At 47.1% G+C, this 12,741-nt stretch overlaps 1 protein-coding gene across 1 annotated transcript in view; it reads left to right on the forward strand.

Annotated features, from left to right (window-relative positions):
• The window catches only part of BBOF1 (basal body orientation factor 1), a 62,220-nt gene that overhangs the window by 12,763 nt on the left and 36,716 nt on the right, over positions 1–12,741 (forward strand). Inside the window, exon 2 of the mRNA XM_069735720.1 lies at positions 8,629–8,884. Within this exon, the coding sequence (XP_069591821.1) occupies positions 8,629–8,884 (256 nt within the window). The remainder of the gene's footprint in view (positions 1–8,628; positions 8,885–12,741) is intronic.

Genomic DNA, 12,741 nt, shown 5'->3' on the forward strand with positions numbered 1-12,741 from the left:
CTGGTCTTAAGGTACCGTCACACTGAACGATATCATTAACGATATAGTTGCTTTTTATGACGTAGCAACGATATCGTTAACTAAATTGTTATGTGTGACAGCGACCAACGATCAGGCCCCTGCTGGGAGATCGTTGGTCGCTGGGGAAAGTCCAGCACTTTATTTTGTCGCTGGATCTCCCGCTGACATCGCTGAATCGGCGTGTGTGACGCCGATCCAGCGATGTCTTCACTGGTAACCAGGGTAAACATCGGGTTACTAAGCGCAGGGCCGCGCTTAGTAACCTGATGTTTACCCTGGTTACCGTTGTAAATGTAAAAAAACAAACACTATATACTTACATTCCCGGTGTCTGGTCATGTCCCTCGCCTTCAGCTTCCCGCACTGACTGGTGAGCGCCGGCCAGCCGTAAAGCAAAGCACAGTGGTGATGTCACCGCTGTACTTTACGGCCGGCGCTCAGTCAGTGCTGGAAGCTGAAGGCGAGGGACCTGACCAGACACCGGGAATGTAAGTATGTAGTGTTTGTTTTTTTACATTTACAACGGTAACCAGGGTAAACATTGGGTTACTAAGCGCGGCCCTGCGCTTAGTAACCGATGTTTACCCTGGTTACCCGGGGACTTCGGGATCGTTGGTCGCTGGAGAGCTGTCTGTGTGACAGCTCTCCAGCGACGAAACAGCGACGCTGCAGCGATCGACATCGTTGTCGGTATCGCTGCAGCGTCGCTTAGTGTGACGGTACCTTTAGGTATGCATCAGATCCAGCCTTCACGTCTTCCTCTGCTTGCTGTCACTGAATGGAAACATTGGTTCCTGAGGCTGAACTGACGAGCAAGCAAATCTCTAATAACACAGCAAGCTAATCTGTAATAAAACATAACAATATTGACGCAACCAGTGCTCTGTGCTGGAAAAGTCTGCATCCCGTTCTGCGGGCATTGGTCCAATAGTCTTTAGTAAGTGGAAAGCTCCTCACAGTAGGAAACCACTACTCTAGAGAAGGTCCCACACTTCAGGAAACCCCCACTCTAGAGGAGATCCAACTTGCAGGAAACCTCTACTCTAGAGAAGATCCCACTTCACAGGTAACACTCTAGAGGAGATTCCACTCCACAGAAGACCCCGACATCTGCTTCAGAGGAGGAGATCCACCCCGCAAGAGACCCTTACACAGGGGAGATTCCACCCCACAGACGCTCCCCACTCCATAGGAAATCTAACCCCGCAAGAGACCCCCAGTCCAGATTAGTTCCCACCATCTGCTCCAGAGGAGATCTCACCCAACAGGAAACCCCCACTGCAGAGGAGATCCTACACCACAGGAGACCCCGATCCAGAGGATACTCTACTCTGCTGGAGATACCCAACATCTGCTTCAGAGAAGATCTCACTCTGCAGGAGACCCCACCCATCTGCTGCAAAGGAGATCCTATGCTGCAGGAGATCCCCACCATCTGTTGCAGAGTAAGGCCGGCGTCACACTCGGCGTAAGACAATACGGTACGTATTTTACGGCCGTAATACGCGCATAATACGCCAAAATGTCCCTGAAATCTAGTTCCGTAGTTAATGCGTTGCCTAGGTGTGGTCGTGTATTTTGCGCATGTACTGTTGCGTGTGTAATCCGTATGTGATCCGTATGGCGTATTTTTTACGCAACATGACAAAATGAACATTTAACGGTTTTCTTGCCTGCAAATCATTTAAATCATCATTAACATACACTATTTAAGCCCTCTATAACAGGTGGAACCCTCCCATCTGCCCATTTATTTGTGGAGCTTATTTTGGCTGTGTTGGTTTTACCTTCCAAACATGTCTGACCATGTGTCTTTAAGCACAACTCAGCGGGTGTTGTTTCACTGGCTGTTGTCGCGTCGCTTTGGTCAGCCATATCCGGTGAATGTTGATCCGCGAAGGAGGAGACGAAGATTGTGGGTGCATCCTCTATTGACCCAACGCCTGAGTAAAGGACATTTTCAGAGGCTCTATACAGCTTTGAGGTCACATCCTGACAAGTTCTATCTGTATAGTCGCATGACCATCAGGACCTTTGATATGTTGTTGGAGATCATACGTCCATGTATCACGTATTAGGACACAAGGATGCGAAAAGCCATATCTGCTGAGGAGCGTCTTCTCCTAACCTTACGGTATGTATTCTACATTCTCACATACTGTATGTTGATGATATTTTTTTTTATGTGTTGTGTTCTAGCAGGTTTTTGAAAGTATAGGTGGACATTATGGCACAAGCACATCAACAAAACTGTGGTCAATGTTGTAGGAAAGTAACCAAGGGAAATGGAAATTTTTATATTGTAAATAATGTCTTTGTAAATATACTATGCACTTGTGCTTCTTCATGTTTTCTTTGTCCTCATTTAAAAAAACTAATATTATCTTTATTTGTCTTTCAGCTTCCTGTCCACAGGCTTGTCCTATGCGGGACTACACCTTGAGTTTCTGTTTGGGCGGTCGACAATTTCTGGCATTGTTCATTCAACCTGTTTTCAAATATGGGAGAAACTTCAGGAACTTGTGATGCCTGAGCCCAAACAGGATGATTGGCTCAAAATCGCCAGTGGATTCCAGAACACTTGTGACTTCCCTAACTGCATTGGAGCTGTGGATGGGAAACATATCAGGGTGCGTAAGCCGCCGAACTCTGGTTCCCAATTCTACAATTATAAGCAGTTTTTCTCTGTAGTTCTGTTAGCTGTTGCTGACAATAACTACAGGTTTGTAATTGTAGACATTGGGGCCTATGGGCGAACTGGAGACTCTAGGGTCTTCAATTCGTCCATAATGGGTCGTCGGCTACGTGACAACCAGTTAAACATCCCACCACCACAACAACTCCCAGGCTCCAATGCGGAAGCAGTGCCTTTTGTTTTGGTTGGAGATGAGGCTTTCCAACTGACGAGGCACGTCATGAGGCCTTATCCCAGGCGCAACCTGGACCACGGGCGGAAGGTCTTGAATATGAGACTTTCCAGGGCGCGGAGACTGGTGGAGTGCGCCTTTGGGATTCTTGTTGCCAAATGGCGTGTTCTCCAGTCTGCCATTCAGCTCAGTGAGGCTACAATCAATGAAGTAATAAAAGCCTGTGTTATTTTGCACAATTTTACCCGCATACATGATTGTTCCTCAGCTAATATATGTGATCACCTGATGAACAATGTGATTAGGCCTACCCCATATGTCCCTCCTCCGCGGCGTCCCCTTTCTGGGCTAAAAGTTCGTGATGTATTCACCAATTATTTTTTGACTCCTCAAGGTGCGACTCCCTGGCAAGAATATGCAATTTTGCATGTGTAATTTTGATTAATTATAAATGTTTTTTTTTTAATTCCAAAAAATCTGTCTGTTGTATTTAATTAATTTACATATGGTAATGAGCCTAGCGTGTGTGTGATGTAATAATGATTGTTCGACATCCATAATTTTGTTTTTTAAAGCGTAGTTTTTACTTAATTTTTTTTTTTTTTAGGTTATTATTTTCTACTAAACTTTTTTTTATAACCTTTTTTATAGCCAAATTTTGAACTGGCAATATAAGCTTAAAACAAGACCAACATAACAAAGTGCTATGTCGGCACAAACATCAACAACATTTTGAAAAGAACATAACAAAAAAAATAAGCAAAATTTACAAACAAAATTTAAAAAACAAAACACAAAAATCACAAATCTTGATAGGTAGGTGGTGGAGATGTGGGTAGGTCAGGGTCCTCTTCAGGTGGCCTTTGTAGGCCCAATTGTCCTTCACCCTGTGAGGATGTGGTATTGGCTGGAGGAACATTAGGCCTGGTATGATGATGGGCAGTTGGCAAATTTGCAATTGGATTTTGAGGAAACCCCTGATGTTCCTGAACATATGGCCTGGAATCATACCCCAAACCAAAATGGCCATGTTGTCCAAACCCAGGTTGGGACCAGCCTCCAGCACTGGGTCTGGACAAGTGGCCATATTGGGATGGTTGATGATATCCAGCCATATGGTACTGAGGTTGCCATGGTGGGTTGTGTGTGGGTTGTGGTTGAGGTGTCGGCTCACGTGGAGGGGGTGCTTCAGATCCCTGTTGAGCATGCACCTGTTGCAATCTTTGAGGCCGCAGGATATTTTGTGGTGACATCTGCCACTGTTCAATCATCTCCATAAGCTGGTATGGGTTATTTGGGGGGGTGCATGCATCAATAAGGATCTGAATGCACCCTCTCACACGAAGCCTCAACTCACGCTCTATGGGCCTTAAATACCGTGCCAGGCTCCTTGTAAAGCCCTCCTCACCATCATCCTCACGAACCCTTGCCAGGTAGTTCAACACCCCAGCATCGACATTTCTCCTACTTTGGAGTAGCTCTCTCCTGCGGCGAGCACGCTGTGAAAACAATGCAGCCTGTGGTGAGCGCTCCAGGGCAACAGTAGGGCTGCTGCTGTTTGCGTGCTCATCCTGGCTAGGTGGTGCTGCTCCTGCTGGTGCTGATGTAGACGGTGGTGCCTCTTCTTCTTGGGCTGGTGCTTCTGGAGCTGGCTGGGCGGATGAGGAGGATCCTGGAGGGATGGAGCCTGAGGGATCTGAAGATGGTCCAGCCACCTCTTCTCCTTCCCCAACTGGGTCTATGACCAACTCCGAATCTGACCCTGTCTCCCTGTCAGTGAGGTTAGACTGTGTTCTGTAATTTAAAAATATTTTGAGTACAAAATTGTTTTATATGAAAGTTTGAAAAAATAAAAAAGGTAGAAAATGTGTTGTGAGGTTTGTACTTACGGCCTGAGGTCCATGCTGGGGTTCAAGAAAGTTAATCTATCAAAATAGATATATATTTTTTTTTTCGGAGGTGCGCCTGCCCCACTCCTCTCACGCTGCTGCCTCTCCCTCCTATACTGATCGCGGATGCTCCGCCATCTTGTTGTAACATCACCCACTGAAACAAAAAACATTAAACAAATAGATTAGCCCATTATGCACAGTGGTCACACAAGGTGTAATTGACTACACAGATTTTAGTGTAGCATACGAATATGCATTTGTGGAATACATTTATTATTAACTTTGTTCAAATAAGACAATTTGAATGTAAGGCCACAAGGACAGAGTCCGCTACCCTCTATCCCAGAAAGATAAATTTTTGAAAAACATTGTTAAGGGACAAATGTTAAAACCATTATTGTAATCCGTTTATCATGTACAGCACCATGTACGTACTGGTGTGCTTTCAATTAAGTTCTGTAATAATTAATAAATTCATGTTTAAAAATTCAAAGTAGTAAGGTACTGCTGTTTCACAAGAAAATTACATTACAAACATGAGTGTACTTACTTATTTGTCTCTGTGCCTCACGTGGCTGCTGCTCATAATGTGGGAATAGGGACCCACACACACTCCTCCATGTTGCCTCTTTTTGGGCCCTGTTGGTGTAGTTTGGATCTCTTTGGTCCCAAATTACAGGCCTTTCTTGGACCAAAATAATAAGCATGTCCACATTGATAATGTGAGACATGGTGAATCTCACTCCGTGGAGGCGTGCAGCAGACTTCCGGGTTCACTGTCTGGCTTTTTGAGCTAATTAGTATGTCTCACCTGCCTGATTGAGGCCTTTGGACATTTCTGGACATCTGCCAGTGAGTAGCGTATTTCTCGCAAGTCACACGCATGGTCCGTATGCATTCTGTATTTTACGCTCCCCCATAGACTTTCATTGGCGTATTTTTTGCGCAATATGCTGACAAACGCAGCATGCTGTGATTTTGTACGGCCGTTGAAAGCCGTATAATACGGATGCGTAATATACGGCTGATAGGACCTGACCCATTGGGAATAATTGGGCCGTTTGTTAGGCGTGTTTTACGGACGTATTTTATGCGCTCTTACGTCCGTAAAACTCGCTAGTGTGACGGCGGCCTAAAGCCTACCCCACAGAAGACGTTCACCATCTGTAGAGAAGATCCCACCCCGCAGGACACCACCACTCCAGAGGAGACCCACTCCACAGGAGACCTTCATTCCAGAAGAGATCCCACCTCACAGGAGACCCCCACCATTTGCTTCCGAGGAGATCTCACCCCACAGTAGACCCCCACTCTGGAGGAGATCATGCACCGCAGGAGACCTCATACCTTGGAGGAGACCACCACCTTAGAGAAAACCTGCATTCTACCCCAAAGGAAACCCCACCACAAGCCTGAGGTGAGCAACGTGTCAGAGGAGGCATTAAGTCTCAGAAGACCCCTGGATGGACTCCCCATCCCAGAGAAGACCCACTACCTCCACCCTGTAGGAGGCCCCAGAAAAGACCCCTCCACCTACAAGGAGACCCTCACCCTGTGGAACACCCCCCCCCCCCCCTCACCCTGAGGGAGGCTCCTCCAGAGGAGTTATCCACCTTTGCCCTAGAGGAGAACACCACCAAGGAGGAAGCCCCCACAGCCTGACTTGAATGAGATCCCCGTCTTCGTTCTGGATCCTGGTTGATATCACCACCCTCCGTCTAGGGGGAGACCCTGCCTCTCATTGCGGAGGAAACCCCAACCTGGAATATAGCACAAAATATATAATGTTGGACTGCAAAATGCAGAAAGTAATGCAGAGTCCGTTTCCACTCAGGACAGGATGCAGATGTCCGTTGCTCCACAGTACACATCATCCGGGGGAATAATCCTCTAGCACTACTGGTACAGGACAGACATCCAGTCGGAGTGTAAACTGATGAGGACCAATGTATTAGATTCATTGATAGACAGCCGCCGGCTCCTGCCACCACTACGCCGCTCCCCCTCCCCTGTCAGCGTTCTGGACAGCTGACTCGTGTATAAGCCGAGGGGAGCGTTTTCAACACAAAAAATTGTGCTGAAAATCTCGGCTTATAGACAAGTATATACGGTACTTCACGTGATCTAGACTCTATGCTTTTCTTAATACATCCTAGAACTGTGTTTGCCTTTTTTGCAGCTGCATCACACTGTTGACTCATGTGCAGCCTGTGATCTATTAGTGTACCCCAGTCTTTTTCACATGTGCTGTTATTTAAGTCTATTCCTCCCATTCTCTAGATGTAATTTTCGTTTTTCTTGCCCAGATGTAGAATCTTGCATTTCTCTGTTAAATACCATTGTATTTTCGCTGCCCATTGTTCAAGCTGATCTAGATCCTTCTGAATCCTTTCTCTGTCTTCCCTAGTGTTAGCTATCCCTCCTAGCTTTGCATGGTCTGCAAATTTGATCAGTTTACCTTCAGTTCCCTTATATAGGTCACTTCTAAAAATGTTGAAAAACACTGGAGCCATTACAGAGCCTTGTGGTACCTCACTTGAAACACTTTCCAATTGAGTTTGAAATTTTTCCAATCTACTATATAATTGTCTAAGGGTCACTTCCGTCTTTCTGTCCTTATGTCTGTCACGGATATTCATTCGTCGCCGCCTCTGTCTGTCATGGAATCCAAGTCGCTGATTGGTTGTGGCAAAACAGCCACGACCAATCAGCGATGGGCACAGTTCGGCAGAAAATGGCCACTCCTTCCTCTCCGCAGTCACTGCCCGGCGCCCGCATACTCCCTCCAGTCACCGCTCACATAGGGTTAATGCCGGCGGTAACGGACCGCATTATGCCGCGGGTAACTCACTCCGTTACCGCCGCTATTAACACTGTGACCAAGTTTTTACTATTGATGCTGCCAATGCAGCGTCAATAGTAAAAACATCTAATGTTAAAAATAATAAAAAAAATACAAAATCATTATATACTCACCTTCCGCCGCCTTTCCCGCTCCTCGTGACGCTCCGGTGACCGCTCCATGCAACCGGCAGGTTCCGGTGGCAATGATGGTATGCGACAAGGATCTGCCATGACGTCATGGCCTGCGCCAGAAGGACCTGCCATTCCCGCTAGGCCGCAAGTCCTCCTAACAAAGTTTATCATTGAACGTTGAGCCTCCTGTGCACCAACTAGCCCCCACCCCACCTGTTGTCCTAACTCAGGCCAACTCCTGTACAGTACGTTATGGCTGGAAGTGACAGCACTGCTCACTCATGTGGTCCCCCATAACTGCAGGCGTCCTCCTCTGATTGATGTCTCCTTGCGGATCTTCAGTGTTTGACAGTCGTCAGGCGTCTCCTAGGCCTGCGGTAGAGAGGGCTTGGTCCCAACTCATGACGGTCGTGGTCTGGCCTCTGGAACTTGACTGGCACAGGGTGAGGGTTCTGATCTTGACTGGTGCAGTCTGGACTCTGGGCCTCAACTGGCGCAGGTTCAGTCTCTGGGTCGTCTGTCGGTGACCGGCACTCTGCTGGCTCAGGCTATCCACTGTGGCCTGTCAAATTGGCTTCAGCGTAATCTCTGGTCCACGTCTGCAGCGCTCCTCTCCTTGGCACCAAATCCTCCTTTGAGTATCCAGGAACTTTGTGATGCAAAGCACCTGTCCAGGTGCCGCACGAGAACTGGCTCTCTCTGCAATTCTTCTGTTGCCAATTGGTTCCGCCTTTTTTTTTTTGTCCAGAAAAAAAACCCACCCTTCACAGAGAAGACCCCTGCTCCCTACTCCAAAAGATATTTCGACTCCACGAAAGGGGGAGGCCCTCAAATGTTATGGATTAGTCACTATCCTGACCTTTTTTTTGTAGGAAGAAGGCGGCTGGGAAACGTGAAACATTATCCAAAGTGGATAAGGAGTCAGAGGTGGAGAGAGCGAAGGCGAGTGCGGCTGTGTGGGAGGCCCGGCTGAAGATGACAGAATTTTCTAGAGCAGAGTATCGGGAAGCTGCACGCAGTTTGGCGCACAACAATGCGGAGCTGACCAAGAACAGGGATCAACTGGAGAAGGACATGTTGGATGTCATCGGGTTCCTCAAAAAGCAGGATGAGAAAAAAGAAGAGATGGTAAATTAATTTGACAAATTCACAAATCTTAAAATTTCTGCCGAAAATGAGATCAAGGATGACGCCCCCAGTTCTTACAGAAGGCAAAAACAGACTGTTCTCTAGAAGCCGGTGATCCTGCATCCCTTCCTGTTATACCCTTTTCATTTTTCATTTCAGCAGTGTTCTGAATGAAATCTTCCCACTTTGTATCTCGTCTATCATTCTGCTTCTCATATCACTATTATGATTACAAATGTGATAACATTCACGGTGCATACCGTATATAAAGTAAAGGAAAAGCTACTGTAAAAAGTGCCAGAAAATGGCTACATGGAATAGATAACTGGTTCAGTACAGATGAATCGTATAATCATACGAAGAAAATTTACACAAGAACCATATGTAGCAAAAAACATAGGAAGATTATTGATTACATTACCAAAATCATGCATTAAAAGAATGTTAAAAAGTGGGAAACCACAAGATGGCGCCACAATCCCTCATGGAAATATACTAATTTATATAAGACTAGATGGCAGCCCGATTCTAAAGAATCGGGAGTCTAGAATCCATATATACTTGAAATTCGGCAGGAGCTTGAAGAGCAACGTCACTGGGCCCGCCTCCACGCAGTCGAAACTTGCTGTGAGGTAAAAATTCAAAAATCACACCAAAATGGCGGGCGGAGTGTGTCACAGTACGGCACGTTTCTGATTGGTCGCTCGCAGCAGGCGGCAACCAATCAGACACTGGACACTGTTGACGTCACTTATCTCCGGACATTAGCTCCGGACATTAGCTCCGGACATTATCTCCGCACATTAGTTCCGGACATTAGCTCCGGACAAAGCCACGGAAGTTGGCACAAATTGCAGGAAGTAGTATTCTAGGCAATTAATCTCCGGACATTAGCTCCGGACATTAGCTCCGGACATTAGCTCCGGACAAAGCCACGGAAGTTAGCACAAATTGCAGGAAGTAGTATTCTAGGCAATTATATATTAGATCAAAAATATATTACATGAAAAATGGTTTAAATCGACAGGAACAGGTGAAATAAGCAAACAGATGACAAGAGAGCGGTATATAACATGGGTCATTACTCCAGTGGGATGTGGTGCCAGGCCCCAATGCTCGTTTTGACGTACTGCCTTCGTCTGAGGGTGGCATCACACCTACAGGAGCATTTTTTTCTTACATTTATGGGACCAATCAGAAAGGATGCACATAAGGTTTTAATTAGTCGCTAACTTGAATATGTCAGGAGTAGGCTGGAATACAACAGAAATAAGTTGTATTTAACTCAACCAGGGAGGGCAGGCTAAATAAGATGTGAATTACTGGCATCATCATCAGCAAGTCAGAAATTAGGTTACACCTCCAAAGACGAGGCCGAAGAATCCACTTTTTTACATTGTTTTAATGCATGATTTTGATTTTTGCAATGTTCTAATTAATAAACTTTCTATATTTTTTGCTACACTTGGTTCTCATATCACCACTGTATCCTGACCATCCTACATTCGTTGTTAAAAAAATATACAGGAAGTGCCAAAAATGCCATCTCATCATTTACACCCTCCTTCCACTGTAACCCCTTTAACTACTTGCCCCTTTCTCCTCCCCCTGACATCGTTCTCATCATTTACACCCTATTCCCCCTTTCATCGTTCTCATAATTTAGGCCCTCCCCCTGCTGTTCCTGCTCTTGATGTTTGCACCCACTGTCACTGCTCTCCTCATTTACGCCCTGCTCCCTCTGTTACTGCTCTTGTCATTTACACCCTCCCGCTGTCACTGCTCTCGTTCATTTACACCCTCCTCCCCCTGTCACTGCTCTCATCATTTATGCCCTCCTCCCACTGTCACTACTCTCGTCATTTACACCCTCCTGTTGTCATTGCTCTTGTCATTTATGTCCTCCTCCTGCTGTCACTGCTCTCATCATTTACGTCCTCCTCCCGCTGTCACTGTTCTCATTATTTACGTCCTCCTCCCGCTGTCACTGTTCTCATCATTTTCGTCCTCCTCCCGCTGTCACTGCTCTTGTCATTTACGCCCTCTTCCTGCTGTCACTGCTCTCGTCATTTACGCCCTCCTGCTCTAATAATAATAATAATCTTTATTTTTATATAGCGCTAACATATTCCGCAGCGCTTTACAGTTTTGCACACATTATCATCGCTTTCCCCGGTGGGGCTCACAATCTAGAATCCCTATCAGTATGTCTTTGGAATGTGGGAGGAAACCGGAGTGCCCGGAGGAAACCCACGCAAACACAGAGAGAACATACAAACTCTTTGCAGATGTTGTCCTTGGTGGGATTAGAACCCAGGATCCCAGCGCTGCAAGGCTGCAGTGCTAACCCCTGCACCACCGTGCTGCCCATGCTGCACTCACCCGTGCTGCTCTCACTGCTCTCGTCATTTACGTCCTCTTCCTGCTGTCACTGTTCTTGTCATTTACACCCTCTTCCCGCTGTTACTGCTCTCGTTCATTTACGCTCTCCTCCCCCTGTCACTGCTCTCGTCATTTACGCCCTCTTCCCGCTGTCACTGCTCTCGTCATTTACGTCCTCCTCCCGCTGTCACTGCTCTCGTCATTTACGTCCTCCTCCTGCTGTCACTGCTCTCGTCATTTACGCCCTCCTCCCGCTGTCATTGCTCTCGTCATTTACACCCTCTTGCTGTCACTGCTCTCGTCATTTACACCCTCTTGCTGTCACTGCTCTCGTCATTTACGTCCTCCTCTTGCTGTCACTGCTCTCGTCATTTACACCCTCCTCCCGCTGTCACTGCTCTCGTTCATTTACGCCCTCTTCCCCCTGTCACTGCTCTCATCATTTACGCCCTCCTCCCGCTGTCACTGCTCTCGTCATTTACGCCCTCCTCCCGCTGTCAGTGCTCTCGTCATTTACGTCCTGCTCCTGCTGTCACTGCTCTCGTCATTTACGCCTTCCTCCCGCTGTCACTGTTCTCATCATTTACGCCCTCTTCCCGCTGTCACTGTTCTTGTCATTTACACCTTCTTCCCGCTGTCACTGGTCTTGTCATTTACGTCCTCCTCCTGCTGTCACTGCTCTCGTCATTTGCACCCTTCTCCTGCTGTCACTGCTCTCATCATTTACGCCTTCCTCCCGCTGTCACTGCTCTCATCATTTACGCCCTCCTCCCGCTGTCACTGTTCTTGTCATTTACACCTTCTTCCCGCTGTCACTGCTCTCGTCATTTACGTCCTCCTCTTGCTGTCACTGCTCTCGTCATTTGCACCCTTCTCCTCCCCCTGTCACTGCTCTCGTCATTTACGCCATCCTCCCGCTGTCACTGTTCTCATCATTTACGCCCTCCTCCCGCTGTCACTGTTCTTGTCATTTACACCTTCTTCACGCTGTCACTGCTCTCGTCATTTACGTCCTCCTCTTGCTGTCACTGCTCTCGTCATTTGCACCCTTCTCCTCCCCCTGTCACTGCTCTCGTCATTTACGCCATCCTCCCGCTGTCACTGTTCTCATCATTTACGCCCTCCTCCCGCTGTCACTGTTCTTGTCATTTACACCTTCTTCCCGCTGTCACTGCTCTCGTCATTTACGTCCTCCTCCTGCTGTCACTGCTCTCGTCATTTGCACCCTTCTCCTCCCCCTGTCACTGCTCTTGTCATTTACGCCATCCTCCCGCTGTCACTGTTCTCATCATTTACGCCCTCCTCCCGCTGTCGCTGTTCTTGTCATTTACACCCTTTTCCCGCTGTCACTGCTCTTGTCATTTACACCCTCCTCGTGCTTTCACTGCTCTCTTCATTTACTGTCACGAGAAGACAGTTACTGCACTGGTAAGTACTTTATGGAGTCAGACTTGCATCCAATACAAGCATGACTT

This window comes from Ranitomeya imitator, chromosome 1 (assembly GCF_032444005.1).
Source record: "Ranitomeya imitator isolate aRanImi1 chromosome 1, aRanImi1.pri, whole genome shotgun sequence".
Classification (NCBI taxonomy): domain Eukaryota; kingdom Metazoa; phylum Chordata; class Amphibia; order Anura; family Dendrobatidae; genus Ranitomeya; species Ranitomeya imitator.